General features: G+C 41.1%; 1 protein-coding gene across 1 annotated transcript; it reads right to left on the reverse strand.

Moving 5' to 3' along the window:
• Positions 1-2426: 2426 nt before the first annotated feature.
• tom1l2a (target of myb1 like 2 membrane trafficking protein a) lies at positions 2427-23529 on the reverse strand. The gene is made up of 16 exons (XM_079645400.1): positions 23374-23529; positions 19457-19541; positions 18167-18245; positions 17550-17699; positions 16361-16495; positions 16138-16281; positions 14284-14400; positions 12574-12707; positions 12050-12092; positions 10263-10434; positions 9696-9810; positions 8953-9028; positions 8176-8250; positions 5723-5782; positions 5149-5185; positions 2427-5055 (listed from the first exon to the last, which is right to left on the reverse strand). Exons 1-16 carry the CDS (start codon positions 23423-23425, stop codon positions 4910-4912), a joined length of 1620 nt encoding a protein of 539 aa, XP_079501526.1. The 5' UTR covers positions 23426-23529; the 3' UTR covers positions 2427-4909.
• Between the last annotated feature and the right edge of the window lie 33 nt (positions 23530-23562).

Raw genomic sequence — 23562 nt, forward strand, 5'->3', positions numbered from 1 at the left:
GAGCTGTCTTATTCACTTGATTTGGGAAATCTGCCACTTTGCTAGAAGTCCATTCATAGTGTATATGTTTGGTGGAATATATACAAAGCAATTACTAATCCAATTTGTATGCTATAGTACAGAGATGTAAGAGTTTTAAAGAGATGATTAATATCAACCACCAACATATTATTAAATAACTCATGCTCCCACATCTAGAGATTTTGTGTGCTTGCAAATGAACGTAAAAATTCAATATGAAGTTGCTTCCAGACTGGATCGAGAAACTTCAGTCAATGGGAAATTCAAATAATTTACATGTGTACCAAAACAAACATTTGAACAAATGAGAAACAAGATGTAATAACAGTAGGAGTTCATTTGTGAGATTGTTTTGAAAGGTAAATGAATGTGTAATTCACTGAATATATATATATTTTTAATTAGAAAGTTAGGTGATTAGCAAATGTAAAAACGAAGGCAAAACACTAGAAAATATGATATAGGGGGACTTTTGTGTAAAATTACAATTCATTTTTAGTTTTGTCTTTCTCCTTTTCAGTAAATCTAATGAGAATTGTAACAAACCATTCATGTAAACAGGGTAGGCAAAAGTAAGTTATTGCTATTCTATTTGAACAGAGTGGATCTTATGTACAGGACTGTCTCAGAAAATTAGAATATTGTGATAAAGTTCTTTATTTTCTGTAATGCAATTAAAAAAACAAAAATGTCATACATTCTGGATTCATTACAAATCAACTGAAATATTGCAAGCCTTTTATTATTTTAATATTGCTGATTATGGCATACAGCTTAAGAAAACTCAAATATCCTATCTCTAAATATTAGAATATCATGAAAAAGTATACTAGTAGGGTGTTCAACGAATCACTTGAATCGTCTAATTAACTCGAAACACCTGCAAGGGTTTCCTGAGCCTTGAAAAACACTCAGCTTGGTTCAGTAAACTAAATCACAAGTATGGGGAAGACTGCTGATCTGACTGCTGTCCAGAGGACCGTCATTGACACCCTCCATCAGGAGGGTAAGACACAAAAAGAAATTTCTCAAAGAGCAAGCTGTTCACAGAGTGCAGTTTCAAAGCACATCCACAAAAAGTCTGTTGGAAGGGGGAAATGTGGCAGGAAACGCTGCACAACCAAGAGAGATGACCGCAGCCTTAACAGCATTGTGAAGAAGAGTCGCTTCCAGAATTTGGGGGAGCTTCAAAGACAGTGGACTGAAGCTGGAGTCCAGGTATCAAAAGTCACTGTTCACAGACGTGTCCGGGAAATGGGCTACAATAGCCGTATTCCCATGGTCAAGCCACTTCTGAACTCAAGACAACGGAAAAGGCGTCTGACTTGGGCTAAGGAAAAGAAGCACTGGACAGTTGCACAGTGGTCCAAAGTCCTCTTTTCAGACGAAAGCAAGTTTTGTATTTCATTTGGAAGTCAAGGCGCCAGAGTCTGGAGAAAGGCTGGAGAGGAGCAAAATCCAAGTTGCTTGAAATCCAGTGTGAAGTTCCCACAGTCAGCGATGGTTTGGGGAGCCATGTCAGCTGCTGGTGTTGGTCCACTGTGTTTCATCAAGCCCAGAGTAAATGCAGCTGTGTACCAAGAGATTTTAGAGCACTACATGCTTCCGTCTGCTGAAAAGCTCTATGGAGATGAGGAATTCATTTTCCAGCATGATCTGGCACCTGCCCACAGTGCCAAAACCACCAGTAACTGGTGTACTGACCATGGCATTACTGTCCTCGATTGGCCTGCAAATTCCCCTGACCTGAACCCCATAGAGAAAATGTGGGGTATTGTGAAGAAGAAGCTGAAAGACACCAGACCCAACAATGCTAATGAGCTAAAGGCCGCTATTGAAGCATCCTGGGCATCCATAACACCTCAGCAATGCCACAGGCTGATTGCCTCCATGCCACGCCGCATTGATGCAGTAATCCGTGCAAAAGGATTCCCAACCAAGTACTGAGTGCATTAATGGACATTTTCAAATGTTTGATTGTGTTTTGCTGTTATAAATCTTTTTTTTTTACTTGGTCTGAGGAACTATTCTAATTTTTTGAGATAGGATTTTTGAGTTTTCTTAAGCTGTATGCCATAATCAGCAATATTAAAATAATAAAAGGCTTGCAATATTTCAGTTGATTTGTAATGAATCCAGAATGTATGACATTTTTGTTTTTTTAATTGCATTACAGAAAATAAAGAACTTTATCACAATATTCTAATTTTCTGAGACAGTCCTGTACATGAACCAACATGTGGGAGTGTGGGGGGGATGGTGGGGAGGCTCATGTGACAATGAATGGTCAGTACAGTGCAAGATTACGGTTGGGTTGCATCAGCATGTGTGTGAGGAAGTAGGAAAAGGAGAAAATGCTTGAAATGCAACCTTTTACTGTAAAATAACCACAAACAGTTGTGAGGTAGCGGTCACACATTGCTAGTGTTTTATTGGGCAGTTACATACGTGCATTAGGTCAAACAAAGTCTGACCGTTAGTAATGGCAGCAGACAGCACAGCCACACTGGCATGGAAACAAAACTAGCCTCTCTTCCATGTCCACAAATATCAGCTGATTGATCGGCTTCATTAGTATTAAAAGACATTCATTAACCATTTTGAGATAGCCAAAAATCAGAGGAATGCATGTTGCAATCAGGACTCAAGCTTCATAAAAGCAACTTACACAAAACAATCCGTTACAGATCAAGAGATACTAAACACACAAACTGAAAAATACTCAAGTTCCCTTTTAAAGGATCTCATGTTACGTTTTTAATACTACTTCGTTCAGCCTGCAATTGTAGAAGGTTGTTTTAAAGTGAACACAATGGTTGATTGTAAATGTAACGCTATTATCTCAGTTACCTGGCGACCATATTAAACCTGTATAACCACATGCATTAAACAAAAAGTTAAAGCTCATAAATCATTAATCTTACTCAACTAAAATACATGTCAATATTTAACAATGATTATGCAGACACAGAATTGTATAATGTCACCATTGCAATTATGTTAACAACGTATAAGAAATCAGGAATGTTTCCCTCTACTGACAAGTAATGTTGATGTAGGAATTAAGCTTCTAAAAATGTGGGATGCCCTTTTTAAGAAAGCTTTTGGTCTTTAATGGACAAAAGGAATAAAAATCGTTCAAGTTTTCAAGTGCAGTGCATCAGTAAAACAAACCAGAGCCTCAGCAAAAATTGGAATGACAACAGGAACTCCTGTCAGAGATACTTTGCTGAAATCAGACATGCTTGGCAGCAGCTACAACAGGAGCCGATGAATAATACTGAATGAAAAGAAACCAAGAATAAGTTTGCCTTTGCCTGCACAAATCAAAGAAAGTATTGTGTTTGTTTGCTGCCTTCTTCAGCCTCAACCACAAATAAATACATGATAAAGGACCTAAACACGTTTTTGCATAAACTAGAAAAAAATACAATCAGGGGATGGAATGACACATAAACCTCTCTGCCTTCTGGATACGATCCATAAGCCAATACATGTGTTATAACTAAAATTGCTATATTATGAGGTATATAGATTACATAGTTTAGGGTAAATTAAGCTCTTTCTATACGGATACACACTTAATACTCAATAGTGCAATATTGTAAGCCATACATTTTGTATGCGAGTTGATTATGGTGCCACCACTAAGTTGCTAATGTAGATGCCATATTCTGTCCATCTAGCTCATTATTACTATTCTTCTTATACGTTTTTGTAATCATTAATTGAACCCTCTATCAATCCACTTCTGTGTAAACAGCGCTACGATTACAGATACAAAAGTTATGTGCAAGACGAAGTCAATCTTAAGACCTTTTACCATCGCATAGAAAAATAGTAACCATCTCGTAAACACAAAGGACAAAATACAGTTTTTGCTTCAAAGTGCAGACATTAATATAGTAGGGGAAATAACTGTTAGTGATCCCTTAACCTCTATAACACATGAACATGATTACTGTTCTACAGGTTCATTTCAGAGCTAGTTGTTCATTAAAGCCTTACTATTCTTTGGAATGGCTAAAAAAAATGTTGTAATCGTTCAAAAGCAGCCAACTAATTTATCGTAGCTTGATAGGAAACACTTAATGGGCCCGTTCCATCCCCATAGCCATTTAAATTAGAATCCTAACTGGTGCTTTTTAGATTTTTAGTTTTGTATTCCTTTGGTTAGAGGAATGCTGGCATACACTCATCAAGAGTAGCTATATATATAGTTTAGCTATCACATCCCTTGTTAAGATCAGCCTGCTTACATACATTTGTTGTCCATACTGCTTCAGTTAATACTACCACATGTTGCTGTCCACACATCCAGTATTAAAAGCGTTACGAAAGCTCTAACTGGAGTATTTGCAGAGAAAAGAAAATGCCTGGATCAACCATAACCACAGCGCTGGTTGTACGTCATAGAACACATCTTTAAAACAATAAATGCATACATTAGCAATTAGCTGAATGTAGTGAAGCAACATATAATCCCAATTGTATGCTTCCGTACTGACTCAATTCATGGACCTCCTGTGAACCCTTCCATTCATTTCGCAGTAATATACCACATTTAAAAACCACATCTGACCAGTTAGGTTGTCTTCCTTTGGTGGAGTGTTACAAATGAGATGCAGGGCCGCGACTAATACATCCCACAGTAACAGGTTAATACATCCATATATAGTAAAGCGCAAAACAGTTGTGCACAGTAAACAATCTCTGCATGTTAGAGCAACACCGTGGCAAGAGAATGACAAGGAGCTGGAGATAGCTTGCTACCCCACTGCCAGTTAGCGATGAAATGGGACAGGAGGAGGGACTGTCTCGGAGGGATCATTTAGGACGAAGACCTTTAGAGGCCACCGGAGAGAGATCCAGGGTCTCTGAGAACAGTCTACAAGGCAAAGAGGGTGTCCTCTGTCCGCTCGGCCTTCTTGTGGGAGCCATCAGCGGCACGAGCAGGGTGAGAAGGGTGAGCTCCCGGGGGAGACGGCAGGGAGTCCGAAGCTATTGCTCGCTCCTCCAGGAACTTGTCGAATTCTGAAAGAAACAGATTCATTAAAAAAAAGGGGAAATTAACACAATTTCACACATGAAGGAGTTCATTGAATATACGCAATTGTGATTCTATACCTTCACTGGTCACCCCTTCCTCAGCAGCATCCCCTTTCTAGTGAGACGAGAAAAACACCATTAGATAATATGCACATTTTGGTTTTATGAGTGGAGTTTTCTTTGTTTTAGGAGACAGTCATAAACCTTTGTGTTCAGTCAGCAACACAGCAGGCTTTCTGGTACACAAGAAGTAACATACAAGTCAAATGCAAGTTCACACAAATCCATACAAAGTCGCTTATGAAGGGTCCGTCAATCGTGCATTCTTCCACACTTCCACTCAGGCAACGACAACCAGTAGCCTCCGTAAACCCAACTCCAAAAGCTCCACGTGCTCGCGTACAAAGCTCATAGCAGCCTTTTTCCCTTGACTATTGTTAGCACTATGTTAGCAGTCAACCTCACGATAAACTGTTATTCAGCATTGGTACATTAGATTACAGTGAATGAAAGGATGCCAAGTGAAAGGAAACTAAAGTCAAATGTAGACAGTGATGTGAGATGAAATGTGCTCTCCAAGAAAAACAAAACGGAGAACAGAAGAGAGAGAAAAAGAAGGGGAAACGTATAAATCAACTTAAAGAAATCTCACCACGTCAGCACAGAGCCACTCCTCTATGTCATCCATGACAGAGGACTGCGGTACTGGGATCTATGGAGCAAAGCCATGGACAAACCAACGGGCAGCACCAAAGCCACACAACAGAAAGACACCCAAAAAGACAATTGGAACACACAAACACAAAAAAATAACAAGAATTGGAATCACCAAAGGAAGAATATGATTAAACTCAAAATGAGATAAAAAGAAATAGCTGAAAAGACACACTCAGCCCCTCTCAAGTCTGTGCTCGTATTGTTTCACCATGAGCAACAACCTGCCACTCAGCTGTCTTCCCCGAGAACAGGAGTTCCCAGGTTGTGTTTTGCTCTCATTAGTTTCATGATGCTGACATGGCTTAACAGCTGCCGACTGATGTCACACACAGCAGTGTTAATTATTCCACATCATTAGTTAATTAGCGAATCACTTGAACGTGATTAAGAGATTGATTGGATGGGAAAAGCTTAAAGCACAGGGACTGTCGAGAGGCAGGGTAATCCCACGGCACACACACATATGTGGATCACACACACACACACACACACACACACACACACACACACACACACACACACACACACACACACACACACACACACACACACAGCATTGCATGAAGTAACTGTGATGATGTGATGAAGCCATGTCAGGGTGTATGGTGTGGGTGTGCACCAAATGATCACAGTGAATAAAGACTGCTGGAAAAGTGTGATGCATTGTGTGCTTGAAAAAATAGGACATTTTAAAAGTGGCTTAAGAAAAAGTCCATCAATGAGGAGCAACACACATTTGGGAAAGCTACTTGGATGCTTTTTGTTCACACAATACTCAAAAGTCTTCCACATCCTTTCACTGCCTATGCGTTGAAGTCAAAGTCATCATGTGACCACATCGACCTGATATCAAAGTTGAATAAAAGAAAAAAACGCTTTCCTTTGACCCGGTGAAAGACTACAAAAACACAGGTGGGGTTTCCTCTTGAGACAGAGTTTACGCAATGAAGGAGCGTTTCAGAATAAAAAGCCAAGGCAGTGGAAGTCATCCATGAGAAATAATAAATAAAAATACATGCAGGGGGATTAAAAGCTGTAGAAAAGTGTGAAAATCACAAAAATGACTAGAAGTTCAAAGTCTAATATTTTTTTAGGCAAATATACAGTCATAACAGCTACTCCATTGTTACAGTGTTACAACTAGTGATTCACTTGTTAGTTACTTCATGTGTTTATGGTTAAGATGAGACGTGTGAGGTTCTTGTTAGCTATCTAGTGTATTATCTAGAATCCAGAGACAGTTAGAAGACAACTGACAAATACCCTCAAAACACAGCAAGACACATTCCTTTGCTAACTTGTTTGGGATCGTAATGATTCAACTTGCTGTGTAGCGGTAGTATCTGTACTTCCCTGCTGTTTTAGTATGCGAGTGTTAAGAGATGAATCTAGGTGATGACAGTTCCTGGTGACCCATCAGGCTCATTAACCAAACCATAGAGGGGCGGCATTAAAAGTAGGAAGCATCAATTATGGGTGTTTAATGTCAATAGAGTCCAAAATCGTGCAAAATGTCCCAGTAGAAAAAGTCTGTTGATTGATTTAGAAAGATTGCCTGCAATAGCCATATTCAACTAATAAAAACAGATGTGAAATAAGTAGCTCCCTAATGGAAACAGTGAATCATAATCAGCACTAAAGGACAAATCATTCATCTCTTAAAGGGATCGTTCAGATGGTTTGAAATGGGGTTTTACATTCAGTATAGATGACATCATCACGCGTCCAGTTTGGAGAATCAGACAGGAAAGTTAAGCAATGTACTTCTGTATAGGGAGACGGCAGGAAAAACACATTTTAGCCACTTGAACAGGGTCTGTTTTTAAGTGTCGGCTACATTTTGAATATTTCCTGCGAGGTCAAATTGTTGTTTTTAATAAAAGGCGTCTGGTGGATTTGAACAGAGTATGGCTTTACTTCCTAGTCACAAATAGATGTCTCATGGCACGGTAAAGCTGAACAGATATTCTTAAAAGTGAACACGTAAACTGATATTGATTATTTTTAGGTGGCCATAATATGTTTTCTGCTGCCACCGTCCAGAGCAGTTCTGTCTATTTCTCCAAACAGGTGGTGATTATTAATCGTCATATTGTTTTGTTTTTCATTTTGTACTTATTGTGTAATTCTTTCCTCACTTTATCTGCTGTTGTAATCATGTAAATGTCAAGGGACAAATAAAGTTTTTCTTATTCTGATTCATATATTACCCAACCTTGTCATAGAGATTCTTAGGAGGATATTTGTTCTGGTATGGCTTGTATGAGCATTCCAGGACAGAGCAGGGAGATGAGGCTAGAAATAAGAGCAGCTCATGCGGGTTATGGAGCAGGGGTGATGGATGACACGAGGGGGGGGAGGAGGACACACTGAGGATGGAGTCCTCACCATTCCTTGGGTAATAAGCCAGCTGTCTATGGGCAGCTCCTGATCTGCTGGGTTATCATCCCCTTCTACCCTCAGCTGAATCAACAACAGAACAACACCTTACACAAGAGAAGAAAGATAGCGAGCCCCACCACAGCAGAGCTCACAGTGCAGAGAGAGACAGAGGAGAGGTCAAATGTGCAAGACACAGCTTTCATTTCAAAGTGGGAGAGAAGGAGAGGAGAACGTAACAAAAAAAAAACAGGAAAGGATAATTCCATAAAGATGAAAATGAGGAAAATAAAAAAGGGGAAAAAAGACTTTGAACTCCCTCAAGAAAAAGCTCAATGTAAAGTAACTAAAGTAACTAGAAGAGGAATGCACAATCCCCACTGTGTGTGTGCGCTTGTTTGTGTCTGTGTGAGTGTATTGCAGTTCATATTTCAGAGTCGTCTGTTTACATGGCGATAACAATACAAATATATTGCAGTGTGCTCGGACAGGAAGAAAGACTACAGAAATCTAAAGTATGTTGTATTCAGTCACGAGATAATTAAAGCTAGAAGTCATATTTAAATAATATTTTCAGTCGCTCACTTATATTTACATATAGGATCACTGCACACAGGACGAATGTCACTGCAGAACACACAGCATCACAGAGCATCACATGCAGGGAGTGACCGAGGGCCGAGGACAGAGTGGATCGGGAAAGGCTCACCATCAGCCATGTAAACAACACCCACACTTCAAATATGGGTGAAAGCTGTAATAAACGACATGCATCAGCGTACTCACCCCCCCTGCATTCTGCTGTCTCACATCCAGAGCTGAGGCAAGGCCGCCCAGAGCCTGAGGGTCCTCGTACTTTACACTGTGTGCCAAAACATAAAAAACATAGTTAAGATGGGTAGGAAGTAAAAAAGAAGATACTTATAATATGTGTTGCCATATTGTCCTTATTAGGACGTACAGTGCAGAAAGACGGAGGGGAGAGATTTGGTCAGCAGGGATAACACCTTAGCCCCCAATAACCCCAAAACAACCTTAAGTAATTCAAACTAAATCCAGGACTGGAGAAAAGGGGCAGAAAGAGCCAGTTTGAGGAGAAAAAGTAGTCTAAATTGACAATAAGCCAATGCAGTATGGTTGAGACAAGCCCACTTTTTGGCATTCTTATCAACTGGGAAACTTCTCTCTCTTGCCCCTTAATTTAGCGCTTCAATTTGCTCCACCTGTGTGTTCAATTTGAAGCAAGAAATAACACGTTTTTATAGAGATAAGCACCCCTACCCTGGAGGTTTTCAAAACTAATTTGGCAAATTCAATAAGTCAATGTAGTCAGAGCAGGTTAAGAGAAGATGTTTAAACTTCAGCACATTGAACATCAGAGAAACTAAAAAGTACCCATGGGTGGAATTTGTTTTGAATATTAAAAGGTGGTTATGAATGTCCCTTTAATTAAAAATAAATAAAACCCTGAATGTTATTACATGAGAGGATCTAAGCTGCCCCAGAAACGAAATAAAATGGAGGCCTACTTTTTGCGCTGATCAGCCAGAGAGCTGGTCCTGGTCTGGGCGAACATGTCGAAGTCATCCTTGTTGTGGCCCGGTAGAGAAGAGGGGGGTCGGCTCCCGCTGTCTGAAGACACATCTGGAGAGGGACAGTGGGAGAGGAGAGCAGAGGGAGTGGGGGAGTGGGGGGGGGGGGGGGGGGGGGGGGGAGAAGGAGAACGCAGAGTTAGAGGGTTTTTAAATAAGATTCAGGAGCAATATATCCAAGCTTTAACCAGAGTACTATAGCATGCAGAGACTTTCTAGGGAAGAGCGTGAGTTATGTGGCCGGGCTCATTTCCCATTAGCAGCCAGATTATTAGCCTTTTTTACACTCGGCTGCTTTTCCGATGCCAAGTCTGCAGAGACTAGGGAGGAGCGATGTTACAACTGTGGTGAGAGAGTATGTAAGCGTATGATAGTTGGACAGAGAAAATAATTATGGTTGTGTATGTTTATGCCTCCAAATTTCAACATCAGTGGCAAAAAAAAATGTTATGCTGTAACCACATTCTCTTTTTTTCCACACAGGAAAACAAACATGATACTAACCGATACTCGCTACTGCAGACGTTAGCGAGGCTGTAGGTGGGTTACGGGCTGGGGAGGCAGTGGCCCCTGCGATGCGGTGTGTTGGGCTGGAGCTGTTGATCCTGGGTGTGACCACAGCGGGGGAGCCCGGGCCCAGGTCGATCAGGTTGTCCTCCGTGGCTTCATTCAACATCTGAAACGGGGCGTGGAAGGGAGACGAGAGATGGCCGTCAATAATTATGAATGGATATGAACAATGTCAATATACAGATAAAAAATATTATTGTATGTATTTATATATAGTTTTTGGAGGAAATTAGATTACATCGCGATTACCCTTTGTAGACAGAGACTACTGACATCCTACAGGATTGACTATTTACACAAATTGAGACAACACTGAGGGTCAGTGGGAGTGGATTGAGGGCTATGCACTGATACAATACTGAGGGTTGAATACACAGGGCGAAAAGGGAAGGACATATAGAGTCTGGTTTCACACGGAGCTACTGTTTGCTCTATGCCAGTGTTTCTCAAAAAAGGGTATTTGATCCCCTTGGGCTACTTTGGAGTAACGCAGGGGTACGTGAGTTTTTAGAAGTTCACGAGGAAAATATCAGGAAGTTCCTTAAATAAATAAATAAATGAATATACTTTAATTAGTTAAATAAAAATGTTTATATAACTTTGATAAACCACATTGTACACTCAATATTCCTATTCGTTATGCAACCTGGAATCCAGTTTTGATATTGAATGGCAGACAGAAAATGGATTCACTGTTGAAAGCAAAACAGAGAAAAAGATACGTTTATATTCCTCACAAAATTGTAAATGATCAAAAAGAAAGAGTTCAATGCGACTCAAATTCCAAGTGATATGGCATTAAACCCAGAAAATGTTTTCCATTGAAAAAATGGTTACATTATTGAAGAAAGTTTGAGAAACACTGGTATAAACATTAGCTCCATGCAGTCCAGCAGACGTGTTAACATTCATTCCAGCACACTGGCTGGGATTGAACCTGGTGCTGGCATCGTACTTGCCTCCATCAGCTGGCCACACCACAAACAGACAGAGCACAGAGAGATCAGCAGCAGGCAAACACAAGCACTATGTGGGAGGAGGCGGGAGACGCCCCGACCCTCTGGTGAATCACTGATCCTGGAGAATACACGCTAGGGCTGCTCGATTATGGCAAAAATCATTACCTCGATTATTTGGGTCAATAATTGTAATTGCGATTATTAAATGCGATTATTCTTTGACTTTGAAAACATCCATTTATTGGAGAAAAAAACTTTAAGTATAATTCAACTAAAAAAAAAAAAATGAATAATAATAATAAAAACATTATCGTTTTATTTTAATTACGTTGTTTTCATAATCGTTGCAAGCCATAATCGTAATCGCGATTAAAATACGATTAATTGAGCAGCCCTTATACACGCTCTAAACAGCAGATTGACACTTCTTTTGCTCGGCTCTTCCAGGTTTGATACAGCAAAAAAAGCGATGCACTAGGATTACATATGAATACTGCACTAAAGTGTTGTGTAAGCTTTTAGAAAAAGTAATAATACATTCAAATACTCAAATGGTAAAACAAGCACAACAAATGGCTATGTGAAGCAAATCCGTTTGAACCATCCCTCAAAGCATCTTTAGAAAAACTACCACAGGTGATGCAAATGCAGATGAATTAAAAGAGACGGGAATTTTTCTGAAAACATGCAACAAGCAAACACAAAACAGTGATCCATGAGGGAATGTGGGGTAAATCCTTTCTTCTCTTTGATGGTACTCACCCCGTTGTTCTGTGCCGCTCTGCCCGACCTGTACCTCTCGTACCTGTGAGCAACACACACACCTTTCAATGTTTTACCACGCTCTGTGAAGTTCAACCGCTCAAACATCTTTTATCTTCACCTCATGAAAGACACATTTTAACAGTTTGAAGCTGCGGAATGTTTTTAAAGGAATGTTTTGCGACTTTGAAGTGTTTGAGCTTGAAAAATGTCTGTTTGGCATGTTTTTTCCTCAGAATGTTTAGTTTTCACTGGTAAGCTTTGGGATAATCACAGCTGGAGCCACCTCTTTAAAACCATCGATAAGAGGACCAACGAGCATCCATTATTCATCAATTAAACATATTGGACCAAGGTGTTACACATTGCAAAAAACATCTGTTGCAGAGGTTACAATTATACTGAAAACAGAGATAATATAAAACATAGTTCCGGTCCCGACACCCTAACAAATCCAAGCATGACACGTCAGCCCTTGTTCTGACATAGAACGTAAGTCTGACTGAGTGTTTGATTGATCGTACCGCTCGTATCGGAGGAAAATGTTGTTCAGGTCGTCGTTGACATGCAGCAGCTCCTCAGTCACTTCTTCGTTAGAGACGCGTGAAATCAGCTCGACGACTCTCTGCTGCATCGCCCGGCAGGTTCGGTTCAGCTCCTACACAGATTGAAACATCAATAGAAAAGATGGATTGATAAATCAATGAATAGAAAGAAAATCAAAATAGGACGGAGAACCAAAACAAGTCTGAGGATGGAAACAGAGAGACATAAACTCCTTTTGTAACCAGCAGATTCTGCGGAAAGCAGAGAGCATTCTGGCCTCTCCAGGTCATGTTCTTGCAGATGAATATCATCTGTTGCCATATGGGCGTAGATATGCTCTAAAGACACATTTGATTATTTATTTACTTATTTATTGTGACGCTATGAACTATTTATGGTGTCAATTGGAATGATCGACATCCAGGCTCCCGGGTGTGTGCTTTCTTCCTGTATGTTCCTGCCTGTGTACATGACATAAGCTGCTCATAACCAATTGCCCCTTTCGGGATTAATAAAGTTGTTGATTGATTGATTGATTGATTGATTGATTGATTGATTGATTGATATGACATTATACAGCAGTCTTAATCCGTGAAGGTTAACTGAAAAATAAACTAATTTTGTCTATTTTTTACAAAGCAGCAATTATAGAGCAAGTCAGATGTTTTTTTCTCTACTGTGTAAAGAGTGTGCGATTGTATTAATAAGGAACACTTAAAGGTAGGGTAGGTAAGAATGGAGAAACCAGCTCGAGTGCGCTAGAATTTGAAAGTACGCAGCCGAAAAAAAATCTGCCCCTTCCTTCAGACTTCCTTACAGAGCCCCTCCTCCAACACACACGGACGCACACATGACCAATGAGGGCACGAGATAAGTTTGTGCACAGATGGAAGGCTGACAGGCAGGTAGGCCATCCAGTTACTTTAGCCGGGCCGGTGAAAATAATTGGTCTAGCTTTTTACAGTGCTACGGCTTCCACAGAGGACTTCTTTTATGTATTTATTGTCAAATCATTTAATGTATGCATTGCTATCGGGATGTTAAGAGCATTCCATGGAATATAACAAAAAGTGTTTCTGAAGTGAATTACCTACCCCACCTTTAACAATACAATACAGGTCCTTGCAGCTGACTCAAATACCTGAGTGGATTTGGCTTTAGGAGATTAAACTCCGCATGAGTTGCATTACCACTGGTTAATTGCCAATTCCAGGAATTTTACAACAGCTGGATATAAATAAATTGTGTGTGACTTGAGCAATTCCTCTGAAAATTAGACACACTACTCCCCCTGGTGGCTTCAAACAATTACAACACTTTAGAGCTGGAGTGCCATGTCGGAAAGCTTTTTACTTTTAACATCTTTAGGAGTGTGCGGGAACTCATAATCAAATATTTGCATGAGCCTATATTACTTTACATTCTGATTTAGAGTAGGTATGCTAGTATGATGTCCCAACAGACCCTTTCATATAAAGAAAATAAATCATAAATATCAGATTTCCTTCCTCTAAACAGTCTTCTGATTCAGATTCGCTTTCATGCTCTTAAAAGCTTTGAAACCACATCCTCTTGAAATCCACATTAAACATTAAAACACATAAAGTCAGATTTATTCCGCTTTTTAGTCTCGTCAGGCACATCATTGGTCAAAATAAACCCTCATAATATATTAATTTGCTTCTAACCTGAAGCAGTTCTAGGTCTGAGGCGTCTTCCTGCCCAGGCACCATCTCAGTGAGCATCTCCGACATGACTTTGGTGTTTCCTCTCACTACGTCCAGCTCACTGCGCAGCCGGGCGATCTGAGAGCAAAGAAGGTCAAAGGTCATTCACACTTTCAGGGATTATTCAGGATCAGCAGTGCTGCATATGTTCTCAAAGCTGTCAAAGGAGTGTTATCCAGATAAACTCTTGTAGTCTGCTTTAATCTTTGTACTTCTCAATTCAATAAAGCTCCTTTAAATTACAGACTTTGAAAAGGGCTATTTATATAAATCACATTTCACAATAAGAGCAACAAGTTCAGCAAAAATAATAATAATAATAATAGCTTGGATTTATATAGCGCCTTTCACGAGACCCAAGGTCGCTTTACAAGGAAGAACAGGGCAAAACAAACATAACAAAACAAAAGGCAGTCAGACAACCAGTCAGACAGACAAAACAACAAATAGATTAGGGGCCAAAGACCTTGGTGAACAGATGGGTCTTGAGGGCACTTTTGAAGGCGTCAAGCGTGGGGATGTTGCGAATCTCCGCAGGGAGAGCGTTCCAGAGGGTGGGGGCTGCCACACTGAAGGCTCTGTCCCCGAAGGTTCGCAGTTTGGTGCGGGAGGTGGTAAGCAGGCCAGAGTCTAAAGACCGCAGGTTCCGGGGAGGGGCATGTGGGTGAAGGTTGTCCGATAGGTACTGGGGGACATGGGCATGGAGGGACTTGTAGGTAAGGAGGAGCGTTTTGAATGATATGCGGGACTTGACCGGCAACCAGTGGAGGTGGATGAGGGTGGGAGTGATGTGCTGCCACGGCTTTGTATTTGTGAGTACCCTAGCAGCACAGTTTTGGACATACTGGAGTCTGTCCAGGGTTTTGTTGGGAACCCCAAACAGGAGACCATTGCAGTAGTCCAAGCGGGAGGTGACAAACGCATGGACTAGGGTTTCGGCAACCGACTCCGAGAGTGACGGTCGGCGTCTTGCAATGTTCCTTAGATGGAAAAAGGCCGAATTGGTCACAGACTTGAAGTGGGAGTGGAAGGAGAGGGTGGAGTCGAGGATGACACCCCGGTTGCGGGCTTCAGGAGATGGGGAAATGGAGCAGCCGTCTACCTCGAGGATGAAGTCACCAACCTTCTGGAGCAGCGCCTTGGGTGCCACAACCATGAGCTCTGTTTTCCTGCTGTTTAGTTTGAGATAGTTGCATGACATCCATGCTTTGATGTCATGCAGGCCGTTGATGAGAGACTGAGGGGGGAGCTGGGAGGATGGAGTGGTGCCGAGATACAGTTGGGTATCATCAGCGTAACAGTGGAAATTGAGTCCATGATGTCGGATGATCTGGCAGAGGGGGAGCATGTAAATGGTGAACAGGAGGGGACCAAGCACAGAGCCCTGGGGTACACCGTGGTGGACTGGGGCCGGGGGTGAATTTGAGCCGTTGATGGAGACAAACGGTTTCCTGTTATGGAGGTAGGATGTGAACCAAGACAGCGCTGTGCCAGTGATACCTAGGAGTTCTCAGAGGCGGGTGAGGAGGATGGTGTCAAACGCTGCAGAGAGGTCCAGGAGGATGAGGATGCTGAGGAGGCCAGAGTCAGCAGCAATGAGGAGATCATTGGTGCTCTTGATGAGGGCGGTCTCAGTGCTGTATTGCTGTCTGAAGCCGGATTGGAAGGGCTCATAGAGCTCATGGTTGGACATGTACAGATGGAGTTGGCCGACGACTACTCTTTCCAGAGTTTTGCTTATGAAAGGAAGGTTGGAGATCGGCCGGTGGTTCTGGAGGGAGAAAAATATACATTTCATTCATTCAAGCGCCTCACCTGGTCAGGGGTTGCTGTGATGGGGCCCGGCACTTGGGAGGTGTGTGTGGGGGGGCCAGGAGACGGGATGGGGGAAGGGGTCAAAGCGGCAGGAGAGACCGGGGCGAGGTACTTGATCATGGCTGGGTCCACCTCTGGGGTTCCCTGGAGGAAGAAGAAAAATACCCCATAAGATATTGCTTTGTGAATATACAGATGTGTTTGTGCTGTGTTTCTTTCTCACTCTCTGCGGTGTGTGGATGGGAGACAACGCATCCAGGTCCGCCATCGGGAACTCAATGCCTTTCCTCTTCAGCTCTTCGTAAATGTGGACCACACCAGTGAGATCAGGGCTGCTCCTGAAGGCATCAGCCCAGGACTGACACAAACACAAAGTCAGTATAAACAACCAAAACAATTTAAATAGAGTCCTTTCACTTTGTTCTCGTCATCGATAGTGGTCATTTGCATTAAAATACACTATTTAAATAGTAAGGGAAACAAATGTTTGTATCGATATTTGCTTTTATGAAAAATAACTCTTTAGTAATTAAATGCTGTATTAAAAGCAGCTTAGTGTAGGAAGATAAAAAGGTCATTTAAAAAAAATATATATATATTACAGCCGAATTAATTTAATTATTTTAACAACATTACATTTAAACCTCTTTGATTGAAGATGAGAAATTATTGTATATGTATATATGTAAATGTAGTAGGAATAACTTGCATAATGATTTAAAGGACAATCATTGATCAAGTAAGGGGTGGGAATTAATAAGCATTTGCTTCCTCCTGCTCCCTTTTCGGACACATTAATTATTATTAAGATGAAGACTTTTTTTGTTGAATATATAAATATTATCATGAATGTGGATAAATACTGTATTTTAACAATACGGTATTTTTTTTTTTTTTTTTTTTTAATCTGTTCGAAATAAAGATTGAAATTAAATTAAATGAAACCCATCATAATACCTTTTGCCTAACCTCCTTAAAAAAGAATAATTCATGTTTAAGAAAGAAACACTCTCTGATGTGGACAATAGACCACAGAACAGAAAACGGTGTCTAAAGTGGGGTGTCCTTCAAAAATCCCTATAAATAATCAGAGGACAGAGCAGCGAGGCGGAGAACACCACCTGCCGTCTGAGGTGGCCTCTAGTAACAAGACGGGAGGCTGCAGTCTGCGGTACAACATCTGGAAAGTGGAACATGCGGCAGCCACTTGGCTTCAACCACTAACCTACCATCACACCATAATAACATGATTTCAAAATGTCCTGCATCACCACATTTGTGAATGGAGCCATAAGGAGAAGTCAGTGTAACCAGAAACCTGTGTGCAATTGTTTTGTACCTTTGTATAAGAAAATACCAACATAAAAGTGGTAATAATGATGAAACGGCAGTAACAAAGAAAGGCTTAATACCTGTATGAGCGCCAGCACTTTGTCTTGTACGATGGTTGGAGGATTGTTTTTGGGGGATATGACTTTGACCAACACACCCTCGATGAAATCTCTGGTGGCCACCTGCACATGAAACCTGTGACCACAGTTCTTCACACAGGTCTCCAAAGCCTGCAGAGAGGGAGACAATTAAACACAGACAGAAGCCGGGCAAAGGAAACGGAAAACGGGAACATTTGTGAGAGGTTGATGAAAACAGAAAGACTTCTAAGTCACGTTGCTTTTACCGCACAGAGAGAATTTTAACTAGATGAACTATCAAAGATGTGAACACGGTTTAAAAGGCATGGCTGCTATAAACAAAATAAAAGATGTGCAATATAAACATAACTTCGGCCGGGGAGGAGAAACAGTCAAATAAAATGACCAAGAAAAAACACAATCTGTGGAAAGGTCAAGTTTTATGCAGGGGACACTCCTTTTATGTGGCCTACACAGTGAAAGCAACTTTGGTCACGGCTTCCTCAGAATAAAAACGTCAGGAAATGTTGCAAGGTTCAAAGCCATTCCATTTCTAAAGAAGTTGCGTTTGATGCCAGTTTTACAATAAACACAATGTCAAAGTAAAAGGTTCTCACCGTCAGCGCCAGCATCACTTCTCTGTAGTTCTTGTTGCCACCAAGTCTCTTCTTTAATGCCCGCATGGCGTCTTTTGGCCTGGAGGGAAACAGCAGAGAAGACACAGCTGGATGAAGCACCCCAGCTGAGAGTAGGCATAACATCTTTGGCTTTGTTGGAATCAATTCTTTTCTGTGCCACAATAACAGATGCCAGTCAGTCTGTCAGCGTATCTGTTTGACTAAGATAGAGAAGTGCTGTCACGCCATCTGTGTCCCTGATTGACTATCTATTCTCTCCCAAGGCCAGATCAAAGCTGTCAAAACATGAAGACTTCTGGTTGGCTCTCTGCGTCAAACTGCAGTCAAGCTTTTATGGACTCTTTTATGAGCTACATGTGGCTCTTTGTTGAGCGTTGGAGCTGAAAAAGATCGAAATGGGAGGAGAAAGTGCACAAAATCTGATATGTAGCTCCCTTAAACAGCACTGTAAATGTGAATCTGAGTCAGTACAGTCGCCTTGTGTTGGTTCTTTTCGGCTTTGGATGCAGCATCTGTTTTGTTATATTTTGTTTTGGCACCCGGTCGCATGTGTTAAGACAACATTATGCTCACCAAGAAAAGAATTTTCAGTTGCGGAATTTCCCAAACATCGAGGCTAAATGTGCTAACCAGACAATGTGTAATTCGCAGAAACATCTTGAAGACAAGGCGTTCTGTGTTCTGTGAATCAAACTGTGGATGTGTGTGTGGACGTACGACAATGAGTTGTGTGTAGGCATGAAGAATGTGAGAAGCAGGGACAAAAAGACAAAAGGGAAAGTGCTGAGGGAATAATGAAAAAGATGGATTTTTACAATTATTAGAGACGAGAAAACTTGGATATGTTGGATGGGATTGCTTTCTGATTAAAATGTCTAGGCTTCAATGCAAAACCTGATATTGTCTGATTTAAAATGAGTGATGCCGATGCAGATTTATGTATGAAAACTGACATCATTTCCTAAAAAAGGTACTAAAAATACACATGTTACTACATTTAGTCTTGATTGTATTCACCATCATAAGGCAGGAGACTGACGACCGAATTTCATTCATTTCTTTTTTCAGTCAGTGACACGTACAGAAAACAAAGACTTTCTGTGGGACGGTGCCGGCTGGTGAAGCACAGCAGTCACTGTATTAATTGTTATTCATTGAGCCAGTGTGACAACTGACCAATTCAGGAAGCAGAAGTTTTGGTCCTACATAACGTTAATAAAGCACATTAAAACCCAACAATGATCAAATCTAGACAGCGCGACAGCTCACCCCTCGTCAGTCTCGTTTATGATGTCACAGATCTCCATGTTGACGGTCCAGTCCTCGTTCTGGAGGCCTCCATCTGTGGCCCTCTCTGCAGGAAAACACAAAAGAAAATATTTAAACAATTATTTATTTAAAAAATAAACGGTGCTCATTCATTTTTGTCTGTGCCTCTACATTTGTGTTTGAGTACCAGTGCCCCTTATATTAAATGAGGAGCCCTGACTTTACTTCATTATAGTCTTCGCTATGCTTTAGCTCACATAAGAAGAAGTCATTTGCATGTGAGACAGGAAGCTGGGGGCTTTTTAAAAAGAACAACATCGTTTACAAACCAAAATAATGCAAGTTTAAATTTAGACGATACAATTCAGTGGAGAGATGCAACTGTCAGTAGATTGTTTTAGTTTTGTCTTTGTAATACTTCTTAATAATCGTGGCTAGTACTACGTTTTATTTCCAGGTTCTCTGTTTGTCTGCCTGATGAAACTGCATTATGGGTCGTCTGTGCTAAAGTCAATGCATTGCATTAAAGCAACCCATGGTTTACATAACATTGGAAGTAAAACTGTTGTGTAAGCAAATCAGCATGGGGTGACATACTTTTCTGTCTCTGCAATATTCAGCCAGACATTTGATTTCTACACTTTAAAAGCCCCTATCAACTTGGCTTTGAACCATGTGTACTTCTCTGTAAAAGTATATTATAACTATACAACTAAAACAATCAATTATTAACTTACATTTCAAATACAATTCCAGGGAATGTTGTTTTTTATTTTGACATTTAATTACTCAGGACTGTGAGGCCCATGCTATGTCGTTGTTTTTTCTTTTAAAAAGGTGCTTACAGTATAATTCATTAATAACCTTTATTGGAAATGAATCTGTCAGAAGGGTTTGGATAACATATTGGGCAAGGATCGTGGGGCTCAGACAAATACAACTATTTTAGTTTTTAATAACATGAATGTTATCTCAGAGAAACCCATAAGACGTTTAAAAACACATCCACCACCTGTTGCTCCCATGCCTCAAACTAGGGCTGCTCAATTAATTGTATTTTAATCGTATTTTAATCGCGATTACGATTATGGCTTGCAACGATTACGAAAACAACATAACCTAAATCAATTATTTTTTATTATGACTTTTATTTATTTATTTTTTGGGTTTTTCAGTTGAATTATACTTAAAGTTCAGGGTAATCAACTGTTAAAAAAAAAATCTCCAATAAATCGATGTTTTCAAAGTCAATGAATAATCGCATTTAATAAATCGCAATTACAATTATTGACCCAAATAATCGAGATTGTGATTTTTGCCATAATCGAGCAGCCCTACCTCAAACTAAATAGTAAATTAACTAAACGAACCTAGACTATTTCAGACGAAAGAGAAGCTGGTGTTGGGTCTGATACAGCTATATGTACTCAGTCTTACGTGGTATAAACGCTGAAAAACAGAAGTCCCTGAGCCCTGTTGCTTTCAAACCCCACCCTACCATTTAAAAGCTTTGTGTCTACAGCCAGGAGATAATGTGCTCCAGACTGTGAGAAGCTAGTGATGAACGAGCACGGCATTCATCGCTGCGTTCCTCGCTCCGTCTCTTCCTTCCTCTCTTGTCGCCCAAATCCATCCATCATGTCAGTGAAAGCTGAGATCTTTCAGGATCGCAGTCATCTGGGGTGAATTTCACAGTGGAACAGGAAAAAAGCTTTTCTACCGAAGTGAGCTGAGACCAAGTTCCTGTGACTGACAGTCAATAGATTCTCATTAGACGATTCTTGGGTTTGGACAGGAGGAGCCCCTCTCCCTGAAGCCCAGGGGCCCCGAGCCGGCTGTCATGCCCGGGCCAGCAGCCTCTCATTGGGCCAGGCTGCCTTCCTTTTGGGAGGCTCAACATTGGACAAGTCTGACAGCCATGACTTATTCATGCCCTATCTCCCCTCTCTAATCAACTCGTCACACACTGAGCCAGCACTGAGGGATAGGCATCCTTTTCTGAGAGGATCCATCTTTACTCTCACCTACAAATCTGAAGACATAGAGACAATACAGTTCACTGCTTTGTGTTTCTGTGTTAGACTGAACATAATGTATAATATTGGATTCATTATCAAGCTTCTGCCATTAGGACATCCCGTATAATCTTCTCAGGTAGATTTTCAAGTCAAGACAGGGCAGAACACAAGGTGCAGAGGAGAGTAAAAAAATCTGATCTCTTCATGTGAAATGAGCTGGAACGCCTCTGAACAATCAGAGCCTTGCTGCTAATGAAGTGAATGCCCGCTCAGAGAATTCATTCACAGGGTTGTGTCAGTCGCCCCAGTACGGGGAATGGACACACCAGTGAAGCCAGTCGATCACATGGCTTTAGCTTTAGTGGCTGGCTGTGCCATCCGCTGCCAACAAAGCCATGAATCTCTGCCCCTCTCTGGCCCCATCTCTGCAGGTTTCTGTCCTTTAAAGACTCTAGAGAAGCTTAAGATAGCCAACATAGCTTCCAATTCTGTTTATGTACCAAGCTATTTGGCATACAAAATATTATTCAGATTTTCTAAATGGTCAAATAGTGGAAGACCTTCTTAAATTCAGAATTTTAAATCTTGCATGATATTCTGAAAGGGAAAACAGTCTGTGGACACATGCCAACTAAGGTTTTGAAAACAGGGGCGGTTCGCTTAAATGTATTTTCATCCATCCATTCATGACTGTGAATGAATTACTGCATTACAAATACCACTCATTGAGAATGTGCTAGAATCATCTGATTATAAGGTTTATCTTTCGGAAATAGATGTACAGCAGTGGAGAACAATCAGGGTAAATTACTTCTGCCGCATGAGAAAGAGAAAAAAAAAAATCACCACCTCTAAGCCCTCCATCTTCTCAGTCAGTTACACTAAGTTCCTTCCAATGCCTCCCTCAGCATCTGTTCTATTGATTTTCTCTAATTGTTTCAGGTAAGCTGATCCTGTGTCAGCTGTGGTTTACAGTACCAGCCGAACAGACAGCAGGCGGTACAGCTCCAGCAGCAGCTCGACCGGAGAGATGAGACTGGAGATACAGCCGTCTCTATGGGGGACATTTAAGATGTGCTGCTACAGCCCACAGCATGACCTAAAAGGACCTCTGTCGAGCGAAATGCCTGAGAGGAGGGTCACAGTTGGTAGCTGAGGGCCGTCTTGGGATGACATGGCACAAAGCAGCTGACCGGCGGGTGGTGGGCAACAGTTCAAAGGCCCCTCTAACTCCTAAAACCTTCCTTCCTCCAAACTGCTTCTATTCAGTGCACAAAGAAGCTACTTTCGGTCGCTATGAACTGAAAATGTCTTCTAGAAACATGAGAAGCATGTGTGCTTTTCTGTCTGATTATAAAACCTTGGTGACAACTTATCTGGGTCAGAGATTATTTATCTGAGTTTTGCAAACAACAAGCAAGATTGAAAGATAAATGCAACCACACCAGAGGGATGTGGTAGGCCACAAGTCTCTCTCATCATCTGCAGGACGAACAAGCACTTCCGCGCAACGCTTCGAGGCTTAAAACTCAAACCAACCAGACTGACCACAGAAATCAAAGCTTAAAAAGGATTTAAGGACATATTGAGCTTCGACTAGGCTAAGGCTCTGCAAGCCCCTTTGAGACATGACACTAACACTGCCCATGCCATTTACTCGTATTTTCCTTGAGAATTGCACTGTATTGTCTAAACATATTCAGTTCTATACACTTATAACAGAGGACTAAGTTAGGTGGGCTAACATTAGCTGTTCATTCGAAGTAGCTGACGTTTGCTGCGATGATGCTTGCTAGCTCGCTATTTTCGTAACGTAATTCCTCGTAGTAAAACAGCCACGCTGACACAATGTATGCAGCAGAATCACATCTACAATGAATAACTTCAAGGATAACGTACCTATACATTGGCCCACGGGAGTGCCGTACGGATTTCCAAGTAAGAACTCCATTTTGACAACAAACAATCCGTTTGGGATTGACAAGAGGCTGAGGCACCGAGGCGGTACTAAGTCCCGCCCACAGAGAAATACTATTGGTCAAAAAAACTGAAAGCTCAAGGGATATGGCTAGAATCAACGTCAGTTAT

The sequence above is a fragment of the Notothenia rossii genome (genome assembly GCF_949606895.1).
Source record: "Notothenia rossii genome assembly, chromosome: 8".
Lineage (NCBI taxonomy): Eukaryota > Metazoa > Chordata > Actinopteri > Perciformes > Nototheniidae > Notothenia > Notothenia rossii.